General features: G+C 39.2%; 5 protein-coding genes across 7 annotated transcripts in view; 3 read left to right on the top strand and 2 right to left on the bottom strand.

The window, feature by feature from the left end:
- Positions 1 to 6635: 6635 nt before the first annotated feature.
- LOC115623130 lies at positions 6636 to 7388 on the top strand. Its single transcript, XM_030517339.1, has 2 exons — positions 6636 to 6894; positions 6960 to 7388. Exons 1-2 carry the CDS (start codon positions 6636 to 6638, stop codon positions 7202 to 7204), a joined length of 504 nt encoding a protein of 167 aa, XP_030373199.1. The 3' UTR covers positions 7205 to 7388.
- Positions 7389 to 14794: 7406 nt separating this feature from the next.
- LOC115622241 (V-type proton ATPase 16 kDa proteolipid subunit-like) lies at positions 14795 to 15437 on the bottom strand. The gene is made up of 2 exons (XM_030516137.1): positions 15350 to 15437; positions 14795 to 15288 (listed from the first exon to the last, which is right to left on the bottom strand). The coding sequence occupies exon 2, from the start codon at positions 15272 to 15274 to the stop codon at positions 14795 to 14797; it is 480 nt and encodes a 159-aa protein (XP_030371997.1). The 5' UTR covers positions 15275 to 15288; positions 15350 to 15437.
- A 1833-nt stretch (positions 15438 to 17270) lies between these two features.
- On the top strand, positions 17271 to 17950 carry LOC115623096 (V-type proton ATPase 16 kDa proteolipid subunit-like). The gene is made up of 2 exons (XM_030517303.1): positions 17271 to 17313; positions 17377 to 17950. Exon 2 carries the CDS (start codon positions 17390 to 17392, stop codon positions 17864 to 17866), a length of 477 nt encoding a protein of 158 aa, XP_030373163.1. The 5' UTR covers positions 17271 to 17313; positions 17377 to 17389; the 3' UTR covers positions 17867 to 17950.
- A 386-nt stretch (positions 17951 to 18336) lies between these two features.
- LOC115623093 (V-type proton ATPase 16 kDa proteolipid subunit-like) lies at positions 18337 to 18976 on the top strand. Its single transcript, XM_030517300.1, has one exon. It carries the CDS (start codon positions 18387 to 18389, stop codon positions 18885 to 18887), a length of 501 nt encoding a protein of 166 aa, XP_030373160.1. The 5' UTR covers positions 18337 to 18386; the 3' UTR covers positions 18888 to 18976.
- A 2253-nt stretch (positions 18977 to 21229) lies between these two features.
- Positions 21230 to 24546, bottom strand: part of LOC115623083 (cellular tumor antigen p53-like) — a 194143-nt gene continuing 190826 nt past the window's right edge. The window contains exons 1-10 of one of the 3 annotated variants that reach the window (XM_030517285.1): positions 23652 to 23730; positions 23037 to 23558; positions 22835 to 22927; positions 22736 to 22772; positions 22651 to 22680; positions 22424 to 22588; positions 22223 to 22355; positions 21917 to 22157; positions 21435 to 21859; positions 21230 to 21366 (exon numbers count right to left, since the gene is read on the bottom strand). In XM_030517285.1, the coding sequence (XP_030373145.1) occupies positions 21338 to 21366; positions 21435 to 21859; positions 21917 to 22157; positions 22223 to 22355; positions 22424 to 22588; positions 22651 to 22680; positions 22736 to 22772; positions 22835 to 22927; positions 23037 to 23558; positions 23652 to 23701 (1725 nt within the window). In that variant the 5' untranslated portion in view covers positions 23702 to 23730 and the 3' untranslated portion in view covers positions 21230 to 21337. Of the gene's footprint in view, positions 21367 to 21434; positions 21860 to 21916; positions 22158 to 22222; positions 22356 to 22423; positions 22589 to 22650; positions 22681 to 22735; positions 22773 to 22834; positions 22928 to 23036; positions 23559 to 23651; positions 23731 to 24546 lie in introns of those variants that run through there. The other 2 variants (XM_030517286.1, XM_030517287.1) reach the window with 2 other exon arrangements.

Genomic DNA, 24546 nt, shown 5'->3' with positions numbered 1-24546 from the left:
TATTTTTGTTGTTCGTCGCGGAAACATCTGACGAAATGGAATATTAAGTTGTGATTTCTTCACTTACAGTTGCAAATCACCCGATTATTGGGGATCTAATTAGGAATTAAACAGCCAGGGAACTGCTGGTCATGAACATTGACAGCTATTCTTGGGCGCATACTTTCCAAGCTAGGAGCGCAGGAGAAGAATCTCCAGCCAAACTAGTGTCCCTCTTTCCCAGGTCGTCAAAAGTGGTTTTTTGAACGAACCCCGAAGGGTTATTAAGTAGAATAGAAGGCGGTTTCTTCGCTACTCATTTCGCCCAGTCCTTATGGTTGGTCGTGGCTAGCGACTTACACCCGATTCTGAATGAATTAGCTAAATGGACGATTGAGCGAACTAAAGGAACGAACTGAGTGTACGAATAATGGAGCTGATCCATAGTATAGTGGACTGCAACCAACAGCGCTCATATCGCTGAAAATCCAATTGGGAATTATTGTGTGAAGTAATAAAAAATCAGTGAAGGCGGGGAAGCCCCCGAGATGGCTTTTTATCTACCTTCTTCAATATCAAAACTCTTATATAACTTCATTGGATATTATTTATTCCTATTGAAATGATATTTTTGGAATTATTGAATTATTTTTTGGATTTGGCCAATCTCGATTAGATATGACTTAGACACACTTGAAATTAAATGAGATTAGAGATTATTTGGGATTATTATTTATCCAAGCTTTGACATTTATTGTTCAATGGCCTCAAGGGTGAAGTAATATGAATTAACAAATGTAAATCCGACGATGTTAATTACTGAAATGTGTAAACGCGTTTCAAATAGTATTACAATAAATAGCAACAACAATTAACAATCTTAACTTACCGGCAAGGAGCAGGTAAAATGGTATATGGAGGTGTTTCTTACTCCCAGAATACCTCTTACCAGGTCCGCTTTTATCTGCTAAAAAAAATAAAAAAATTGTACCAAATATCACCATAAAAAGTGAAGTGCTCCCAAAAATGACTAAGAAAATAAATATGTTCCGCGGCCGTTCCTGAAACATAAGAGTTTTGATTTATAAAGCGGCTCTCATTCAGGGTTTCAGACAAATACTGAAAGCAGACATATCGTGTATACCTTTAGGATGCCAATAATTAGGATTATAGTAACGATCAAGGTAATGGGCGCCAAAATCATTAAAACTATGTCCATGGCGTTCAATTTCATTGCGGTGTCTGTAAATAAAAGTACGTGATTATTTGTGGATCGACAATTAACACTGCAATTTGGTGGCACAGTAACCAGATATTTCGCTAATGGCTTCATCGTAATGCTTCTAAAGTTGTGTCTACCGTAGTGCAAGGCCATAAGAGATATACCGACAGTATCTGTGTGAAGGGAATTAATATTACCAAAACGACTTCCAGGCGTATATGTAATCGAATGATTCCTGCCAACTAAAATAAAAAGAACGTATTTTGGTGAGAACAGACAGAGAGAAATACACCAAATAATACCGATAAGAGCATGGACGATGTCCGCCACATATAATGCAAAAAGTCCTACATATATAAGTTGATAAATGGCGAATGCCAAGCATCCATTTTTCAGACTGCAACAATGAAAGTTCCATTTAAAATCCAACATTCTTAGAACGCGAGTACACATCCTCCAGATAAGAACAGCTTTTAGTTGCTTCAGAAAATTGACCAATAAATATTTTCAAACAATTTGAACTATATACTATATTCATGGACCTACTTCGATCTCCTTATCTGTAGATAAATAAATCTAAAAGTGTTATATAGTTTTGATTTATACCTGGGGGTTGCGCATTATATTTTTGTTGTTTTGAAAGTTAACCAAATTAGATATATGTGTGATAATAATCGTACACTATAAATATATGCTTTTTTTAAGGGGCAGAGTTTTCGAGGCGGCAATATTATCTAACGGATCTCTTTCCAACATTTTTTGAAATCACAGTAATGTGAAAGATTCCAAAGTGCTTTAACAGTTACTGCCTGTTAATTTAGAGTTCAAACATTATTACAATTACAGATCTAATCAGTTCACAATCACCAAAATTATTTCTTAGGAGATAATAAACAGCTTTTATAGTCATTCATCATGAAGCATTGTCCTTGAGGACAATTCCCTCGATATATAACCACAATTCTCAAATACTTGCAACGCGCTAAGAATTGAACGTTAATAAATCACATCAAAAGTATTTAACTTGATACCAATTTCAAAAGCGCGAAGTCCATGTTGTAGGGTGACTGATATTCTAAGAGGAGGGGGTTAAGCTATAATCGCGGTACAAGGACAGCCGAAATTGATGAGAAGCACGACATAAGCGAAGGACATGCTCCCATAATAATCGCATAATTCGATTCTTTTTTCGCTCCTCGCTCTTCCTAACAACTGTTTTCATTCATTTACTTGGAAATTTGATGATGTATAGTTTTGAAACTACAGTTCAGTAGTTTCTTATCCGGAACTCAAAATGAAAATGAAAGCAAATGCGCAATTCTAGTGAAAACATTTGATTTAGTCTGCGATTTCGTTACGTGCCTGCACTTTCGAATTTTAATGTGTTATCATGTATTTTCATTTTTGAATATGTATTTTTGAATATGTATCGATTTGTTGATTTATTAAATAAAATAAAATTACTAAAATAAGAGCATATTCTTTAAAAAACTTAATTAATAATAATTAATCGTCACAAGCATCATGACAGAACGCATGATGGAACAAATCCAATGCTACCATTTAATTTAATAATTGTCCTCCTTAGAACAGATCTTAAATAAAGAATGAAGATTTAAAAAAAATAATAATAATTAATATTAACACATACTACTATTATTTTTATTGTAGGTGCGATATCTCAAATCGCATCCAAGCAGCTTGCCAAAATATTATTAAATTATTACAAAAAATTATATATTCATTAAATATTATTAAATCTTTCAATTCATAATCGCATTAATAACATACTTGAATAAAAATATATATTAATATATTACTTGTGTGGCAAAAATTGCGAAACACACCTTAAGCGAGCTTTGGTTTTCCTAGAGACTAGAACTTTAAAAAAATGCAATATCGGCTACGGTAAGCAACGAACCGTTCCTGTTTGAATTCAATGGGAAAGAGCGTCGGCCAATATACATATGTACTATATATATGTAAGTATATATTTATATATATTTTTGGCTCATCTTCCTTGACAGATGATTCATGTTATTGGTCCCTGGTCTGGGCCTGGGACGACAACGAGGACCAAATACTTTTCAGCTGTTGATTTATGTCGGCAGGCAAGCGTCTCGAACTGAAATGGGCAGCCAAGCCATACCGAGCCCCATATCGAGCAAGATATGAAATTGTCAATATTTGATGCTGCCATCAATTTGGCGCGACATGGCAGGGCAATTGAAATGCCTGCTGCTGCCATTTTTGTTAGGGAGTCGTTGCTTGCTGCCTGACTGACTAACTGACTGACTGACTGACTAACTGACTAACTTGTTGGCTGGGTGGCTGGCTGGCTGGCGAGTCTCCAGTGGGGCGAGCATTTTTTCGTCATTCGTTTCAGCTGACATTTGACATGATTATATACATTTGTTGTGCGATCCCTACCCCTAAGCCAACCAGCTGAGCGCCGCCGTACATGCTGGCGGAATTTACATGGCAAGACACGAAGCACCCCAGCACCCCAGCACCAAACAGCAAACAGCAAACAGGAAAGCACCAGGACACCCATCATCCCACTGGCTACTGCAGGCGGCCTACAACGCCCCAACGGCCCCAACAGCCCCAACAGCCCCAACTCTAATCTTCCAGCGGTTTTTGTGCTTTGTGTTTACCTCGAACATTTTGCACTTTCCTTCTTTTGAAGTGAGTGCTGCTCCTTAGCGTGGCTTTCATTCACACTTCCTTTTTCGTGTTATACACACACAAAACACACACACACACACACACACACACACACACATACTCGAAATTCTGGAAGCAAGTGCACGTGTTTCCCTTTACGAGTGCTTTGCATGCTGGCTGGCAGGCAGAAGTGTCCTTACAAAATTTTTTACTTTGTAACGCAAATTCTGAAGCAAGCATGAATAATGCATGCATTGTGTGTAATTCTTCAAGTACTTTGCCATGCCCATGCCCATGCCCCTACCCCTACCTCTACCCCTAGCCATGCCAGGGTGACGACAAGCACACATCGTGGTTTCGCGCCCACCCCCACCCCCACGCCCTGCGCCTCCCCCATTTACATACTTAGGTTAGTCAACCTATTTATATTTCCCTCGTTCGCAACTTTTCTGTGAATGTATGCCTGTTTGTTTGTATGTTTGTGTGCTTGTGTGGGTGTGTTTGTCGCTGGTGTCGAAATTTATTGCGCGCTTTTTTGAATTACAAATTTATTTTAATACACGAAAAAAGAAAATACAAAATATTCAAATAAGTCGGGCCTCGTTTTGGTTTTGCCAAGCCAAACAATGCGTGAATCCTAAAAGATGTTTCCCATCTGGGGATGCTTCAGCAATCTACAGAATAAGTAATCCCGCCCAAGCGGAGCTCAGACATAAGGGAACGCTCCTTAAGTCGTTTTCAATCTAACAACATACATATGCTGCGATACATGCTGATATCAAAGTCATCCAAAGAATCATCATCATTTCGTTAGCTTCGGACCTCCAGTTTTGTTCAGCGAGGCTCTTTGGTTCATAATCATTAACCAACTATATAACTAGATAAAGTTTTGACTCCAATATACAGCATTTCAAAAGAGGAACTTCAAATAATATGGTCGCTGTTATTAGAGAATGTCCTACCAAATAGATAGCATCGCGTGCGAGGATAACATATTTTCGACCAGCGGGATGAAAATAATAAATTCATTTATTTTTGCAGAAATGATTAGGAAGATGAAGACTCAGGGTGTAGTAGTAATAGGCGTAGAACTCGTTCTAGAAATACTTGTTTGCCATAATTTTCTTCTTATTTAATCCATTGTTTTGAACTTTAACTAAATACAATTAAAGAATGAAAAGCCGAGACGCTATCAGACCTAACAAAAAAGAAATGCAGATGAAGAAACAGCAATGAGAAACAAAGACGAAGTACGATAATCGTAAAACTAAAACTAACAAATATAGTTAAATAATAAAAGATAATTAAAAGCTAAAGAGTGGACAATCACTGACCCGATGGGGGAAGGTCTATTAGCCAGAGATAATTGGTTTGTTTTTGCATTTCCCATCTATTATAAATGTCGCAGGATTGTGCTTCAATTATGGGGAATATTTCATTGTTATTCGTAGCACTTACAGTGTCCATGGCAAGTCCCCTTCTTATCGCCGCACTTAATCGGTAAGATAAATTACAGCAATTTGTATAACTAATAAAGAGTGTTCAAAAATTCAATCGATACTAACTATAAAATGCAGGACAATATGCACAAAGCTTTGACAACAGTGATGACTTCAACGCCCAGCTAATAGAGCTGTGTCCATCCATAACAATGACTCATGGAAGGGCACGGAACGGAGTCCATTTCGGACTGAGTTGTCAATAGGTACTTAGTTTGTCAGGTTCCCACAATCCCGCAATCAAGTCGGTGCGGGAGTCTCATCGTTCCGATTTAATGGAGCTCGAGTAAACAACCATCGCATTAACATCGCAGCTACAAACTATGACGGGAACATAATAAATGATTGGGTCAGCAGGCAACTCGACAAGTAACTAAACTCATGTACTGCATACACACTCGTACATAGATGGAGGGATATTTAGATTTGTGGAAAAATGTAATGCACATGCGTACGTGAAATGTGATGATAAATGTGTAGTACATCGATTAATATCACAGACGTCTATCCTAGCAGAATAAAAACTTGTTCAACAAAGTTCCATGGAAGAGAGATTTACGTTGAAAATACTCCATCGAAGCAAACAGAAATATGTGTACTTGGAGATGCGATTATATATTATATATCTTATATATATATATACATTTACATGCCTGTACCAGAAGAATAAAGTTTATAATGGCGTATATATATTTTTAATCAGCATGACGATCCGAATGGATATAACCACTTTCGTCTGTCCGGATGAACACTTGGATTTAGGAGACGGTTGAGCCCACACTCAGCAAATTGCAGACTCTTCTTATATTCAGGCAACACCAGTTTTCTGACTAGTACATTAATTTATAAAAAGTTTTCTGGTCGTACTAGGAACTAATAAACAAACAAATAAATTAATTAAAAAAGGGACATTCATTTTTTTGATTTTCTCTCCTCAGCCCCGCTACAGAATTTCGTCAATACTATCAACATTTCAAAAGCTACATAAGCTATATTTTGCACTCATAATCTATAAACAATTACCGATCTTTTTCATCCCAATCGGTTGAGCAGCAAGCTTGCTCTTCTTCGTTTTTCTTTGTAGGTTCTTCTGGGGTATTTAAAATAAAATGGGGATGGTGAAGCAAGAAATAGCTTTAGTCCGACCATGTATCGAAACAAGTTCGATTTCAAATGGTATCTGTTTTTTACTTGATATTTGTATCTACAAGTCTTCTTTTGCCGCTTGACACTTTAGTTCCTTATTTTGAATTTAGAACTTTGTGAAAATGTATCAAAATTTATACAAGTCCCTTTGTGTATTCAGCGCTATTATGGGGCTGTGTATAAAAAGTGTGGACTCACACGAAACCGTCGACTGCGGGCCCTGTCAGGAGCTTAACGATTGGTGCAAAGTAGGGCCCAATACCCCCTATGGATACGCTTGTGAAAGTCATGTAGAAAACGATCATGGTATTGTTAAGAACGACAAAGGCGGCGTCGCGGACAAACTTCTAGCCCAATGTGTACCAGAAGAGGTTAAAGTTGGTAGGTGGCTGAAGATGCTTATCAAAAGGACTAAACCCCTTAGTCTTTTACTTCCGTACATCCAGTAAACATCAATACAACTTGCTGCACATGGTCCCCAAAAATTGGCTGTCACATGATCAAATCGAGGAAGACTGTCTACCCATACGATAAATGGGTAGACATTTGCTGGCAATGCGCAGAAACCTGTCCGTGCACAAACGAGGATCCGAGGAATTCTCTGGCACATATGAATAACGCATTAATCGGAGGGTTACTTTCGATCGTATCGGTATTACATATCTGGCATACCTGCTGGCAATCTGTTTAGCACACGGACACAAAACAGTTCAGTTCTGGAAAGCACGGAAAGCTATTGAAATCTGTAGCGTTTTAAAGTACAGGACATGCGTAGCATTGGGGCATATAAATGATATTAATATAGTCGGCATAGTCTTTCACAAAAATGTATCGTAAATACTTAAAAAGGTTTTATTAAAATTTGAATAGTTAAATCCTGAGTTCTTCTGTCGGCCAGAACAAAGCATTTGATTACAAATATTATACTTGTAATTGCAATCTTTTGACAGCTACGTATGGTTTCAGGTTGTTTGGGAGATATAAATTTTTTAAAAGGTGCCTACGAGCACAGGCGGCTAATCTTCCCTTCATCCATCGAATAATGTTCAGCTTAATAGTTATATTTAAGGGAAATTGTGGCCCTTATCGGAATTTGACTTTGTCATTTATGCAACCATTAGTCGAAGCGAAGAAAGTTAATTCACCAAATGTTCCGACCCTGGGACCCCAGCAGTCGTTCCCCTGCCAAATAAATAAATAAATACAAAAAATCAGGACGAACTCATCAGGCGGGAACAGTGAAAATGCAAACTCTGAATAGTTTTTAGCTTTTCACTTTTTCTTTTCAATTTAAGCAAAGAAGTTAAACAAGAGAGCCACACAAAAAAAGAAAGCAAAGGAAAATATATAGGAACCCACACACACACACACACACACACAAACACACACACACACACACACACACACACACACACACACACACACACACACACAAACACACACACAAAATGAACAAGAAAAAGTAGCCGTGGTGCGTGGTCGTTAATGGCTTTGGCAAAACTTATGAAACAAACTACATGGGTCCTGTCCAGTGAGCGACCTGAGCGTCAAAGTCGCTGACAAGCTATGCGGGCTACCGAGGACGCTGAGGGCACATGCATATATACATACATACTGGCACACAGGCGTAGCGTAATGTCACGTACTTTCGCTTTCTGCTTTCACTCGCCACAAGCGTCGACCCCAACCCCAGCCCCAACTACGGCCCTACCCCAGCCCCCAGCCACTAAGTCAGAGCCTTCTTTCAGGCATGCCAAATGGGCATTGCTCAGCATCTATGCGTTGTCCTTCGACAACGAACCTATTCAAAGCTTTCATGCGTTTGAATTCTATTAGCTCGAGAAAGGATTTTCTGTGCTTTTGCCGTATCGGCTAGTTGGAGTGGGGGAGTTGAATGGGCGCTGCTGCTATAAGCATTTTTGACGCCTGCCCGACTCCTTCTGCTGCTCAGCTCTGCTCCTGTAAGGTTTGTCATTTACCCGGGGGTGTATTTTCTTCATTTTCATTTCTCGGCATTGCCTGGCCTCCCCGTACTCCTCGTACTCCTCATCGCCGTCACTCATACTATTACTGTTGCCGTTGTCGTTGCCGTTGCCGTTGCGATTACTGTTGCCGTTGCTGTTGCTGTTGCTATTGCGCTGTGCACATCCAATTGACATTTCAGCTTAAGTCATTGTATAAGCCAACAACAAAAGGAACGCTACAATGCGGAAAGCCCTGGCAGGACAAGTAGCAAGTAGCAAGTAGAAAGTATAGAGCTGAAGCTGTTCGCCGTTTGCATTCATGCCGTCACTCATTCACTCATTCATTCAAGCAGCCAACCGACACTGAGACACACCGGACAGCCCCATCCCACAGCCACATCCCAAAAGCCCAACAGCCAGCTACCCAGCTACCCATTCAGGCAGTTTCGGTTCGCTCGGTGTCGTTGTACATTTATTCTGCTCGCTATGCTAAAAACAAAGCCCAGGGAAGGAAGTAAAGTGCAAAAGCTGCAACAGTCACAAAGAAAGGCGCTCACAACATCCATGCGAGGCATACAGAGCATGCCGGGGTGGCAGAGTTCGACGATTTCGGGATGGTGAGCTGGTGTTTATATATAAACATGTCGACAGATCTACAGATAGGAGCACCACTGTGTGGGAGGATTTATTTAGTATGCGCCTCCATGTCAGTGAAATGAAAGCATATGACAGGGTTTAAAACAAACAAGAACCCGTTACTCGATCCCCTTATTACCGATTTCATGCAAAATAAGTCCCAAATCAGTCTGAATCAGTCCATATTCTAGATTCTATAAAGAGGCGAAAAACTTTGCTTTTCATCTTTCTACTTTTTACGAAATGTTAGCACCTTTCCGGGCTACCATCTGTTTTAGTTCAAGACATGAGTGTAACTAGGTTCCATCGCCATCGACTCCTTTTACTTAAAGGCTGCTTTTAAAAGCAGGACTTATACTTCAAATTTCATCCTCTACCCTATCTGCAGGTCGACTCTGAATTCAGGCTCCATTTTTCCGATTCACGGTCAGCATTCAACACGTTTTATAAATTTGACCGGAATGGCCGAATTTATATTTAACTTTAATAGCTTATTCAGGCTCTTGTGTTGATATACTTATGTGTTTGTCTTAGCTTTTGTCTTACATCCATCCTGTCACTTATTACCGCTTCTTCCACATCGACTACAACTTTATTTCAATCCCATTTCAGCAACTCGAGAGCGAATGCAAGCGCAGAGCCAGGGGCAGAGGCAGAGTCAGAAATACAGCTGTATTTTAAGAATGTGGCCGAGATACCAGCAGCAACTGTCGCCAGGAACAACGCAAAGACACAAAATGAAGGCAATATCTCAAATGTGAACCACATAAACGAAATAATAAATACCAAATGATTCCATAATGAATGTCAGCAGACATTTCTGTCGAACGACAACGTTGGGGGAGCGGGCCACAAGGACCAATGGAGAAGCAATGGCGTTTCTTTCATTACAAAAATTGCGAAGCCAAAATGAAAAAAATTTCTTAATTTCGTTTCATTTCATCAGCAGCAACAACGACAAGATTTACAACATACTGTGAACATAAAGTAAAAATCTTGTTTTATTTTATTTTTTTCTTCTTCTTTTGCCCTTGCTCTTGCGAAATGCGGGCGAGCAGCAACCGAAATAAATAGATAAAAAAAAGAACGCTAAGGAATAGAATGAATAAAAATACTCAAACGTACAAAAGGCAGCGCCCAACTGACAATGGCTCGCCTGCCTAGGAGGATGGGCGATGGGGATGGCGATGACAGCGTAAATAGTTAGGGGTAGGGGTGCGTCTTGGTGTGGAGCAGGACCTCGGCAATTGGAACGCATATTTCTGCGAATGCAATAAAACGCACATGTGTTCTGTCGTATCCACGACAGCGAACTCGTCGTCATAATTTCGGTGTGGTTGGCAAATAAATTTGATTTTCAGAGAAATGCTCAAGATTGACTGACACAGTGTACGAGTATGTGGTGGGGTGGACCTGGAGTCTTTGATAGATGCGAATTGTAGTCAAGTAGCGGGTAGCTACGGCAACACACAAACACACACCCACACAGCAATTCATGCGAGAGCATTGCTTTTGCTGAGCTTTGCCATTTCCGGCACTTGTTCCTGGGTCCCACCCAAGTTGTGCATTGACCTACGAAGGAACTGCAAACCCACACAATAGAGAATTCAACCGGTATTGAAGTAATATTAATTCCTTCACACATACACAAATATTAGATGCGGTACTTACTAAGGCGATGTCAACAAAAATCGGATCCCTCTACAGATACACAATAAGTGAATTAAATAATTGAAAGCCCCTCCTCCTGCATGGCTGGTAGTCCGATTCCTTCAAGCTCAGAGTCTTTCTCATTCGAGAAAAACATAAGAAGATCTGTTAGTGAAAAGAATAACTATTGTATTTATATAAATAGTATATGAATAAACGTAGGTACAGAATGAAGACAAGCAAATAATGTTTCTGACTTTTTTAAAGCATACTTTTAGGCAAAAATAAGGCTTTGTACAGAAAAACCAGGAAAAACTATATCATAGAGCCTTACTTACCTTACTTTCGACATTGTTATATTTGGAATTCGCAGCCGTACATATCTCCTTTGCTTAAAACTGATTCAATGTAATATCTGATAGGTATAAGTATAGGTATACTGGTGCAGGAAATTGCTTAGACTAGCCAGAATAATATATATGCGTAACCATTGGCACTACAGATTTAAAGTTTTTCAAAAGTATAGAAACTTAAACGCATTACGTTCATACTCCCCAAAGTGTTTTGTTTTGTCTGATGTCTTGGCCTGGCACATAAGTCCGCATATCAATAAGTTATCCTAACAATTCTAAATATCAATAGTTTTTCCTCAAAGGCACATACAAATATCTTAAAGTAAAAGAAAAACAGAGAAGCGCAAAAAAAAGAAGGGAAATGGTAAAAGCGGTCTCTGATTAAAGAATCACAGGACATCGGCATGCGGAGCGGAAACACAGAGGACAAACATGCCATAGTCAAAGGACAAATGTCAAAGTGAGGACGGAGACTCTCTGAGGTGTTGCCCACAGGAAAAGCTCAAAATCAGCAGAAAAATGGGGAGTGCAACCAACTACACATTTAGTGTTTATTTCGCATTTATTGGGGGGCAGAACGACACACTGGGGTAGGATGGGTGAGAAATGAAATCCGCAAGAAGTAAATGTGGTCGTCTGTCGCCGTCGTCGTCGCCTTTGCCTTTGCCTGCTCTGCCGCCATTCCCATCCCCATCCCGCCCACACACACACACACACACACACACGCATGGTGCATATACTCGTACATAATATATAAATTGTTTTCAAGTCATTGAACACCCAGCCACAGAAATACGAAAATGAAATTAAGTACTATACAACAAAAATGAACTAAGCCCAAAAGTCATATGACGTTGATGATGATGATGAGAAACATCCACATCGGGGACGGCAGTCAATAAATGTTTGCTTGAATAAATGAATGGTTGAATAAATGAGAGAAGGTTGGCAGCGGTCTAAGCAATGAATGAATTACTGTCCAAGTGACTGTTTGACTGCTTGACTGCATGAGCTGCGCGAATCGAATCGTGACGCAATGCTTTCAAAATCAAAATTCCCAAATACCGTAGACGTTTGTTACCATTCCCAGTATTTGCCCAATTGGCTTCTGCGTCCATATTTTCTATCCATAGTCAAAAGACTGTAGTTATAGTAATTGCTGCCCCATTCATAAATACGTCACGGCTTTAAACTTAAGAGTCTTATCATATATACTTACACATTTATATATATCCTTTAGTATTGACTGTGACATATTTTTAGGGGATAATCCAAGCACTCATATTCTCATTCACTATCTGACGTGCCATTTCAGCTTGTTTTGGAGTTTTCTCAAGACAGCCTATACTGATCTGTAAGGAATCCAATTATAGTCAAGATAAATACCAGAGACCGTAATCATTTTAAGTGTTATTACAAATATTACAAAATATTGTTTTTTTTTTTTAATTTTATTCATTCGCTCACAACTTTTGAGTTTTACTTTACAAATTAACTAATAATCATTATTTTTGAGCAAAAAAAATTAAATTAAAGTAAAACTCAAAATTAATCATTAAATTTAGAGAAAATGAATAAAAATTAAATTCACTTTCTCAATGTTACTATTACTGTATGATTTTAACGTTTAAAAACAAAAATAATCATTATTTGCGGGTCCTGATAAATATTACTGAAATTTTGTAATTACTGAACCTTTTATTAGTTTTAGTTGCTATGTTTCTAGTATGTTTCACACACACTAGCCTTCAAATTCTTACTGGATTTATAATGCTATTTCGTCCGCTACCTCGTTTATGGTGGCCTAATCTATGGTCACCCTTTCCTAGTTTTGTTAATAGAACTACATGGAACGGAGTCATTTTTTATTAGTATGAAGATTTGCCAAGAATGAAAATATGAATACCGCCGATCTTGAGATCTACTTAGGACATCAAACAAGTCTGCTTATCGGTTGCTTGTTTAACTTTCAACCAAATATCATTAGTCTTGTGCCTAAATTGTATGTTGTGGACCGAAAGTTGCAATAAAAGTCGATTTTGTTGCTCTCGCTCTTAAGTCCGCCCATTTGAACTAATACATATTTATTTATGTTGCCTGGCATTTAAATAAAGTGTTTGCACTTAATAAACCCATTTGGCTGAGCACTTTGTCAGCCTGGATTGGCACTGAGTTGGGGCTGAGGAGGCTGGGTGTCTCAGTCCCGGGCGCCTGGTTGGCACATTTTGCGAATTCAACTGTTTCCGTTTGTGCTTAGCGCCTCGCACCCGCTGCTACAACCATCAGACGAGTCCGACCGACACCGCCACCACCACCACCACCACCCATCCACATAAGCATCACCAACACCATCATCGCAAATACAAACGCAGCCGGGCCCGAAACCCATGGCCAGGCATCTCTCACACGCATTTTACTGTTATTTCAGCATTAAAAGTTCATTGAGTGGCAAAGGAAGTGAAAACAATTATCTGCAGGAAGGTAAAACATAAATCCTCGAATCCAAAAGTAAATTGCAAATTTCGTTTATTACTTTCTATGTCACAGCGAGCAACCCCCGGCGGTACTGGGTACTGATTCTGGGAACATCACCACCACCCCTCAATGTGCCGCCTGCGCCATACGAGATTTGCGGTTAAATCGAATCGATATTTTATGTTATCGTATTTATTATGCAAACACACTCAACTTAATTCCAATTGGTGTTGAGTTGCTAAAAGTGGCACACGCCGTCGTTGTGGCTGCACCAAAACAACACCCAGACCTGAATCTCACGCCGACCCCGCAACCCCTGAACCCTAACAACTCAGGTAAATCCAGAGACCCATCAAACACCCACTCAACCGTGCCTCCGCCCAGCTGTGCCATTCCTGGATTGCCTGCGTCGTGCTTGGTTTTGCATTAAGTCTGATTGTTATTGAGTGCTCTTCGGATAGGTTCGGAGCTCCGACGCCGACGCCAACGCCTGGCTTGCTCTGACTGATGGCTTAGATGCTTACAGACTGGCGTGCATAATGACTGCCGCTTATTATCAAATTAATTTACGCTAAAAACTCATTGCGCTATAATAAACAAAAATAAATGGCCATAATTATTGGGATGTGATCTTAATACCTTTTTACATCTGGCGAAATTTGCGAAAGAGCAGGAAAGTGTATTACTTTATGCCCAATATACATAACAATTCGGTTTTAGATGCTTTTATGGCTTAAATGAATATTTTTTGTTGAGCTTTCATTACTTTTAAAATATCAGCTTATTCGATTAATAATAATAATTAATTATATAACAGTAAATAGATTTATATAAAGTATAAATAATTAAATAAGACTAAACTCCTAGTTTAAGCTCTATTTGTATTTTTCTATAAGTTTAATTTAAGTTATTGTAAATAAGTATAATAACAGTTTTACATTTATATATAAAAGAAAAAAAACAGTTGTTAACTTTTTATTAATTTCTCATTAATATATACTAGTGCTATGAAGTGTTTTTGTTTTTAATCCGAGACTCGACAGATATTTCCATATAAAGACCTACTTTTTTAAAGCCGCCACAGGAACATATATTGGAATAATTTCGATCAGTCTAAGTTATATATTTGCACATTACTTGAGCGTTATAAAAGGCTTTCATTTTAAAATAATTCATTAAACAAAAACTTAGTTAAAGGAGTAACTAAAATTTGGTGTAGAGATAAATAGCTACGATCAAGCCATATAAGCCCAACACTTCCGCAAATATAAGAATCAGGATCATGCCAACGAAAAGGCGCGGCTGCTCGGCTGCTCCACGCACGCCGGAGTCCCCTATAATACCAATCGCTATTCCCGAGCACAGTCCGGCCAGTCCAACGGCTAGTCCAGCTCCAAACTGTACGTACCCCTTCTGAATGGTGTAGTCCTTATCTATGGATCCGGCGATAAGCACAGCCACAACCAAACCATAGATAGCTATAATGCCCGCCATCACCACAGGTATCATGGACTTCATAATCATTTCCGGCTTGCCAATCGCCATTGATGAAATGCCAATGCCCGAAGCAGCTGTCCCGTAGGCAGCACCCAATGCGGAGAACACAATGGCCGTTGTAGCACCCATGCCGCCAAAGAAAATGGCGTAACTTGGCTTATCATTGGAAGCCTCGGCAGTGAACATATTTTCCTAATTAGCTATTTAAGACATCCGCATATTGTAAAAGCGTTTTCTTATTTAAGTTGCAGGAATACATACAGTTAGATTTCAATTCCCACCGATTCGGTTAAGTTCTTTGAAGTTCAGGCACTCAATAATTCTGGCATCGAAACGGATTGGAGAAGCAAATATCATGTGATTACTGGGAGAGCCAACTCTATACATACAGCTCATATTTTTCTATGAAAATATGTTATGTATATGAATTAATATACATATACGACAAATACATGCTGGAAAGTGTCAGACATATTTTAATTCAAGAATTAAGTAATTATGAAAAAGACAATTTCAAAAAACGTTTTTCATTCTTTATCTTGTGTGTTTATTCTGCCAAGATTAAAGAATTTAAATTCTTTTGTCGCCAAATTGTAGTAATTTTATTTTTCCATCTTTAGTTTCACATTTGAATGCAACATTTATTTGACAAATTTTTTTAAACAAATGTTTTTAATGGCGAAATCGAAGAAAATTATTTTGAAAATAGTTATAAGAAATGTTTTTAAAAAAAATTAAAAACAACTCAAAGTTGAATTCCGATTAAAAAGATTTAACTGTCGGCACTAATGAAAATGATTGATCATCAAATCGGAGCAATACCCTAAAAAAATTGCAGAAAAAATATAAATTAAAATTAATAATACTTTTATAAATAAAAGGTACAAACAATTCATTCAACATTGGCAACTATAGTAATGTAATGGCAGAGAATATATTGGCTTAATGCGGGAATTAGCAAAAAAAAAAAAAAAAAAAAAATGAATTCATAAAATACGAACTCGCATACTACAAGTATACTATACTTTACACACTCGTATATATTAGAGTGTGTGTGTCTATGTAGGTAGTAGCTTTGAAAGATTTTGTTCTTCACCCGCAGCAAAGTTTATCTTTATGCGCCATTAAATTTTGTGGTGCTCCCCATCCCAAACATTGCCCCTACCCTTGGCAATGTCATTGCCACTCTCCCAACACCCGATGCTGCGATGGCAAAAAATTTCAAATTTATGGCATATCCCTTCCATGCGGTGGGTCTCGTACAATATTTTGTTAAAGGAGAATGGAGGATAAACCGCAAAACCTATTCCGAATATTGAAAATCGAAGCTGCGGTCTCTTTTCCTTTTTTCTCGCACTTCTTTCAATTAAACAAATTGAAAAATATGAACCCTGTAAAGGCGAACTCTCCGTGTGAGCTAGAAATGCGCAACGCTAACTTCCGACATTTTGTTTCCCCAAGTTACAGAGGAAAATGTAAATTCTCTGCCGCTCCGTGGGATGAGTATTGGTATGGGGCTGGGCCTTGGGCTGGGGGCTCATGTGGCCCAGTGTTGGCGACAGCTATGTGGTGACACGATTACGCCCGTCGCCCCTCGCCCCTCGCCCGCCCTGATTCAGTCTGAATGCCATGGCTTGATGTCGCAGCTACATGACGTTTTTATTTGTGCGGCAGGAATTGTTTTGCATTTTGAATATTTTGCGAGCACGGCGCTTTGGGATCTTTGGGACCGGGGCTAAGAATTTTATTACTTGCGTTCGCTTCTGGTCTTCCGTGTGGCATGGTGTGGCTTTCGTTCATATGACGTGATTGTAAAGTTGGCATAAGGTGTCACAGATTTGTCGTTGTGAAAACATTCCTCGAGGGAGTCTCTGCATAAATTGAAGAGGCTCCTAAATGCAGGACAGAACTGCGAAAGAACTGTTTGTGTGAAATGCGATGTGGTGAATTTCGTAGTACGTAATAGCAATAGATTCATTCAGTTCCGCTTTTTCCACAACGCACACAATTTTCAATGGAAATATGAAATAAACAACACATCCGATCGACCGGTGAGAACAAATTGTTTTGTGTTTGCCGCTTATTTTTATAGTCATAGTAGGCGAGACTTTAAACTCTCCACGTTTAGTCAATGCTTGCTCATATCTAAAATTAGTCTGGTTTTGGAATGGTCTGTAGATCGAAACTGGAAAATAATAAAATATTTGCAAATATAGTAAAAAGTGGTACGCAATTTTCTGATTACTTCCCTTTTGGGATTCAATGACTGTTGTCCACTTGTTTTCTAGACCAACAAACAAAATGGGAGACGCAGTCGATGATGATGAGAAGCCTCCATACGCTTTCTTCTTTGGAGGTATGGGCGCTTCCAGCGCCATTATCTTCTCGGCTATGGGCGCAGCGTACGGCACAGCCAAATCGGGAACTGGCATCGCTGCAATGGCAGTGATGCGTCCCGAGCTTATTATGAAGTCCATTATACCCGTAGTAATGGCTGGAATTATTGCCATTTACGGTCTGGTCGTTTCGGTGCTAATCGCTGGATCCTTGTCGTCCAGCTACACCATTCGTCGTGGGTATACCCACTTGGCCGCAGGACTTTCGGTGGGATTTGCCGGCTTGGCTGCCGGCTTTGCCATCGGCATTGTTGGAGACGCAGGCGTACGTGGCACGGCTCAACAGCCACGCCTTTTTGTTGGCATGATATTGATCTTGATTTTTGCTGAGGTTCTGGGACTCTATGGCCTAATTGTGGCTATATACCTTTACACCAAGTAAAGAGTCTTTAATGTCCTGTAACGCAAAATGCCATTTCAATAAACTGCCTGATTCTAATTAGTAATCGGCCAAATTATCTTGATACTTAGAATGGTTCCTTCAATCTATTAAGTTATTATTTGTTGTTTAAATAAAGGGTAGAAATAAAGTGAAAGTGGCCGACTGTTATTGTACAAAAGGTTTCGACAACCCGGATAGTTCGTCGAGTAGGGCATATTTATCCGATGTTGAGATTTCTACAAGTGAGGAACTTTGGATTCAAATTTTCCACTGTTTTTGGGCTTTATGTTTATGAATGAATAAAGCAAAAAGTCAGTGGGCATCCGAGTATATACATATGTATCCTTATACATGGATTGGATTATCATTAAGGTCCAGACTCCTTATGAGATGAAAATACATTTAGAATTAGTAGGCACTGATTTAGCAATCATAAATTACTGACAATGACTCGAGCTTCCTAATTTAGTTCATATATTTCGATTGAACGAATGTGAGAGGATCTAGAAAATAATTCAATATGGAAGAGAATTTAGTTCGAGGCAATGTGGACCCTGAAGCCAGCATGGATCAACCGCAATATGCGTGCTTTTATGCTGTTGTTGGAGCTGTTAGTGCCATCGTCTTCTCGACATTGGGAGCTGCCTACGGGACGGCGAAGTCAAGCGTGGGAATATCTGCCATGGCTGTGAAACATCCAGAATTGATTATGAAATCCATTATACCCGTTGTTATGGCTGGAATTATTGCCATATATGGTCTGGTTGTATCGGTTCTACTGACCGGCTCTTTGGCTAAGCTCTACAACAGCTACAAGGCCTTTCTAAATCTTGGTGCTGGCCTAGCTGTCGGTCTTTCGGGCATGGCTGCCGGATTTGCAATTGGTGTCGTGGGCGATGCTGGGATCAGAGCTACGGCCCGACAGCCCAAACTCTTCGTTGGATTAATACTGATTCTTATTTTTGCTGAAGTGTTGGGATTATATGGCTTGATTGTAGCTATCTATCTGTTTACCAAGTAAAATTTTTATATCCGGTAAAAATTCTAATCAATGTAATACCGAAAGTGCTAAAATACATTTAAAGCATTAAACATTATTTTAGGACAGAACTCTTAATAGTTTCAATTGCAGTAACATTATATTCAACGCATTTGGGAACTTCGATAAATTCGAGTGCAAATTATTTGTCTGTGGGACCATACCTTTAGATTTAGTTTCAGTGTTTTGTTTTGAAATAAATGTTTTATTCTCCGATATCTTTTAGACGCAAATTAAACTGGAAGCTTTTCCCCATCCTCTCCCTTTTGCTTGTCATATTATTTTAAGCTGAAACATAACATTAACTTTTGTTTACTATTAAAAGTATGTAGCTGATGACGTAAGCGACTTACATACATACTATGTATGTACCTAAAAATGCCTAAGCAGTGCGTCTCTGTTCAGAAACGGCAAACAATTGAACCTACAATGACAAGAAATATATTGAACCGCTCCAGTGCTCGCCCTCCAGTGCAAAGATTTCCCATTTAAGATTTATGATGCGCTGGGATTTAGTGACACTAACTTGTTTCTTTTGCCCATGCCACAGTTATTGTTGTTCCTGCTGGCGATGCTGCTGTTGTTGTTTCTGCCTCTGCTGCGTTTTAAGTCATTGTTTGGCTCCGGCTTTGGCTCCTTTTGTGCCGTTTGTGCAACTATAAATCGTTTATGTATTTTGTTGAGTGCGAGGATTTATCTCCGAAGCTGAATATGAGAAAGGAATCACATAAATACAAATAAATCAAAAGCATTTCAAATGGCATTGGCAATACTCGCACAAACAATTTTTTTTGTTATTTTTGTTGCCTTTTCCTCGACCGGCAACCGACGACAAAAATAGAGAAATACGCACAATGCTGTTCCAGAATACCCCGAGTAGTTGCCACAGCCATGCAAACTGTGCAAAAATTGATGTCTTCGCTCATAAAAATAGGGCATCTAAGGAATAGAGCATCAGCTAACGCTGCTTTCTAGCTGTTCCACTCGCTCGATGTGTTTTTGTTGAAAGCAACATTGTACATTTTACGACTTTTTTATGCGTTGAAATCTATAAATTATGTAAACTGACACTGACAGCTGTCAAGCGAAGGTTCAGCCGCAGTCGCGCAGGGCGACGAGGCCTCCATGGAAGTGACACATGTGTCAAATGGGTGAGAGAGGCTCGAACAATATAAAGTACAAATAAAAAAAAATAAAAATTACCACGGCCTGGGAGCTGCGACGACATTCCTAACGACAACTGATGGCTCGAGATGATTAAATGATTGCGAGCGGCAATAAAAAAATTGATGTTTCGAATTATTGCTAATATATATTTGGCGCTACTTCCTCCAACGACCCTCCAACAACAAAGTACACCCTCAGCAGTTTATTATGTTTGTATTTTTTATTGGATTTTACAGCGAAAGTTTTGTACAGAGTTCAAGTTAATTGAGCAACAAAGCTCGATCATACATTTTCAATGGAAATAAAAGAGCTCCGAGCACATTTCAGATCGCGAACTACTTGTATATTACCGCAGACCTCTTTAAAATTAGATGTTCATAAACAGGTGTTCTTTCGTAGAATGTTTTAAATTAAAAATGAAAAGTTAATAATCCAATTCTAAAGCTGTAACTGGGTAGCATGTCTGAATGCATTTCATTATGTATTTGTATTATAATAAAATTCTATGGTCTCCATAGAGCTTATACATATGTATTTTGGTCTAGCCTTCAAAAATTCGTAACACATTCAAATTATTGGCACCAATGTATCGCATTTGTTTTTCCAAGCATATGTACTCATTTCTCTAGTACACCATGACGTACTTGAGCATGAGTAGCGACTATAAAACCTCAATTGCTAGTGTCGGTGTCGTGACAAACTAGCATAGTGGAAATGCGTTTCATTGAACCGAACTGGCTTTTGTTGTCTTTTCGCTAAATAAAGTAAAAAGTATTTTCCCCCCCTTTTTTCCAGCAAATAACAGTGTCAAATAATATCAGTGTGCTGTTTGTGAGTTCGCCGGTATGGCAGCTATAGCGCATATTACACAACGAAATAAATTAACCAAAAGTAAATTTAGTGGAAATCCCGGATAAAAAGGGTTTCGAGACAGCGTGTCAACGCGCTTTTATTCAGTCCGTTGTTGCCTCCTGCTACGAAGTATCCTGAAGTCCCAAATGTGTTCTCAACATGCAAGTTTTATTACCTACTGCTGTTTCTGGTGCCGAGTCCCAGCTTTTCAGCTTCAGCGTTTTCTGCGTGGTAAATAATGGAAATTTAAAGCTAAAGTGCAACAGAGCGGACGACACCATCTCCAATCTAGCTTTGAACACGCCGTTAAAGTTCAAGCAATTGAACTTTGATAATTAAAAACTAAACTAAACTGAAGAAAAAATAAAAAAAACATATTTGCAGAAGTTTAGAAGTGATTTATCAAATATTGATTAGCAGGTGTTTAGTCTTTCGGTAAACGCTGAAATCGAACGGAAGAATAGATTTGTTAAGTTCCTACGCGCACAGTTATCAGAGATTTTAGTTTACCTTTCATGACCAGTAAATTATTCAAATGCTTGTGATGGTGCACATTGTCTCCGCTGCGTACTATGGAACCTGCTGCCTGATCAATCAGACTGTTGATTTGTTGCAGAGCCACTGTTTTGTTGGGACATTCGAAGGTCAGGCGGTAAGTGCCAGTCGGTGAGCATGATACCTGCCATTTAGCTGGCATATGATTTTTGTTTAGCGGCTTCCGTTTTTCCTGCTTGTTATTTACAGATAGACAGTGCCTTTTTGGGGTGCTGCAGTCAACTGCTGTTTTATCGTTTTGCGAAGGTGCTTCTACTCTTTTTCCCAATGACAATATCCTCTGCGTAAAACCTGTGAGGTTTCGTTCATCCTGGTTGCGATCGCGTCGAGGGCAAGCGCAGATCTTAACGTCTAGAACTTGCTGACCAAGAATTTTGCCACTATGAAGGAACTGACGTTGTAAAGTATTGAGTCTACAAATCAAATCAACAACACACCTAATGTTCTCTAGACAGAAGACCAAAGAGGTCTCCTTTCGACCCAAGCACGAATTCTGACAAGTGAACTCAAATGCGAGAGTCTGTCGCACACCATCTGATTGGTTCATAGCGTACATATCCAGGGAGAGGGGCACTAGCACAGAATAGCGGTCTCCGATACCCCTACCCTGACTTGTGCCGCAGTATTGAGTGGCTGGATTGTTGCAACGCAGCAAGCTCTCCCTCAGCTTCGGATGTGCTACAAATCATAAGTATTTGAATCATTTACGAGCTTCTAAAGGGGACATTCACTTGTTGGCTCACCAGTATCAGCGCTTAGATGGTTGGCACAACGAAGCACCACGCTGCTAACTTCTGTCTTAAAGCACAGGAATGCTCGTAGATTTAGTTGCTCTAGCGGCAGCTGCAGCTTAAATTCCATATCGATGTTGAAAGTCTGCATAAATGATGTAATACTAGTTTATTAAACTGATTCCTAAATTATGTAACAGTTTGACCTCACACCTTGTTCATGGAAATGTAGAGTTTGTTTAAGAGCATTGAATATGTCCACTGAGACTTTTTCGGCTCCTCTAACACGTACTTAAAATCGTAGCCGCCATTGTTGTGATTCTCAAGAGTGGGCAATAGCATTTTCTGGCCTTTTATGTCATGTCTCAGTACAGATTGCTTAAAAACATAAACAATATTGTTAGGTGTTAGGTATTTAGCTTTTAGGACGTTATGCTTACCTCGTTGAAATGCAAAAAGTTGCCGGACTTCTAGGAATAAATACAATAACTTCATTAAGCTATTATGGTAACATTATTTACTTACATTAAAGCCTTGCAATAATTCCATTGCTTCCATGGCACTACATGTAATAAAATAAAAATGTACACCCAGCCTGCCATTTCAATTTAAATGCTAACTTACAAATCATCGCCAACAACTGTCGAACCATTGGAAACATCGTTTATGACTGTCTGGTGTGGATTTTCTTCGGCTGTAGCTTGGCCAGCAACGGAACTTTTTTCATGAAAAGACAGGTAAGAAAATACAAATATAGCTGGCAATAGAACTGAGCCACAGAATAACGATCAGTTTGGCATTCACAGCTTTAAAGGCAGAGACTTACCGTTGAAGAGTGAAAGGTTGTCCACAGACACTATTGTTGGCGGTATTACCAATATATTGACGTTGACAGTTCGTATTGTTGTTGTTAGAAGACATGAAAAACTCGTTGTTATAAGCGCCCATATCGTTGCCAATCGCAGCCCCCATGTTGGGTCCAATTAGCGTGGTTTTGCTCTTAATATCTTGCATATAATCGCTTGTATAATCGTTCCTGCTGCCTCCCCCGGCGATCAAGAAACTAGGCAAGTTGTTGCCGTGAAGAGTGTGGATGCCGGCGGCAGTGTCCAAAGCATTGAAGGTGGTGTTGCACGTCGGCGTAAGCACACATGCTTCATTATTTTCATTCATAATCAGAAGGCGATCGTTTGTATTAATCGTATTTACAACTACAGGCGCCTGCAGGATTGTACCCTCTGTGACCGGATTTGGGGTATGTGGTAGCGGTTCATTGGTCCAGTTCAGATTTTGTTCGCCCAAAAAAAACGTTTTGCTGTTGGTGCGAGTTACGCTGCAGACGTTGTTTCTGTATTGGGATCAATTTAAAAAGCAGTCATTTCAAATAGATGTACATACATATGTACAAGTGTGTATGTATGTATATAACAGGAGGACCTACTGCGTAAACGTCATGCTGATGGATGAAGAGCGTGTGGCTTGTAGCGACATTATGCTGGGCAGAAGTTATATAGGTATGTATGTCGATAATCCAAATTTTCCCAATCGCACGAAAAAAGGAAGACACGTGCACATATGTATGTATGTATTTATGTACCTATGAATGTACATGCATACATGTGCTTTTTTGTGCGCGCTTAAACTCTGTAACAAATTCGCAGGAATAGGTCCAATTGTGTGAGTATGCTGTTCGGTGGTTGAATAGCCCAAGGAGAATTACTATTGGACGGACAACAAAGGAATCCAAATTAGGTGAATACTTACGCTGCAGAAACGCTGTTTTGCAAAACACAAGTCTCGCGCGAAAGGAAGGGCAGCTGAGCAGCTGAGCAGGTGGCACGTGGTAAATCGATTACCGATTACTTATAACAGTAATCGGAAAAGCTACTCCACACTTGGCAATTTATAGAAAATAGTTTGAGGTTAAAGCATGTACACTAAATATATTGAAGTGAGGGTAACCCCATTTATGATATTTATATTTATGTACATTATGGATATTAAATTATATTAGCTTTTATATTAATGACTAGTTCATGCAAAATAGTAATGGTACATTTGTTTGTAAGCAGCTGTCAGAAATTTCTTCAAAAACAACCCGTGTTAACCAAACGTGCAATTAACAAATTATATTATACAACAATTTTAATGTATTTACATATATGTATGTACATATGTACATACATATTAACAATTGGCTCCAGAAACACTAAGCCAATTGATTTTCTCAACGAAAGCTGGATGAGTTAGCTTTTCGCCTGTTGGACTAAATTATTGCATTAGACGTCAGTTCTACATTTTAATTACTACGTGGTTACTTTTCCACTGTTTTCTTC

The sequence above is a fragment of the Scaptodrosophila lebanonensis genome, unplaced genomic scaffold (assembly GCF_003285725.1).
Source record: "Scaptodrosophila lebanonensis strain 11010-0011.00,11010-0021.00 unplaced genomic scaffold, SlebRS2 tig00000043-arrow-pilon, whole genome shotgun sequence".
NCBI classification, from domain to species: domain Eukaryota; kingdom Metazoa; phylum Arthropoda; class Insecta; order Diptera; family Drosophilidae; genus Scaptodrosophila; species Scaptodrosophila lebanonensis.
The sequence above is the reverse complement of the archived record's forward strand: the minus strand, read 5'-3'. Positions and strand labels throughout refer to the sequence as shown.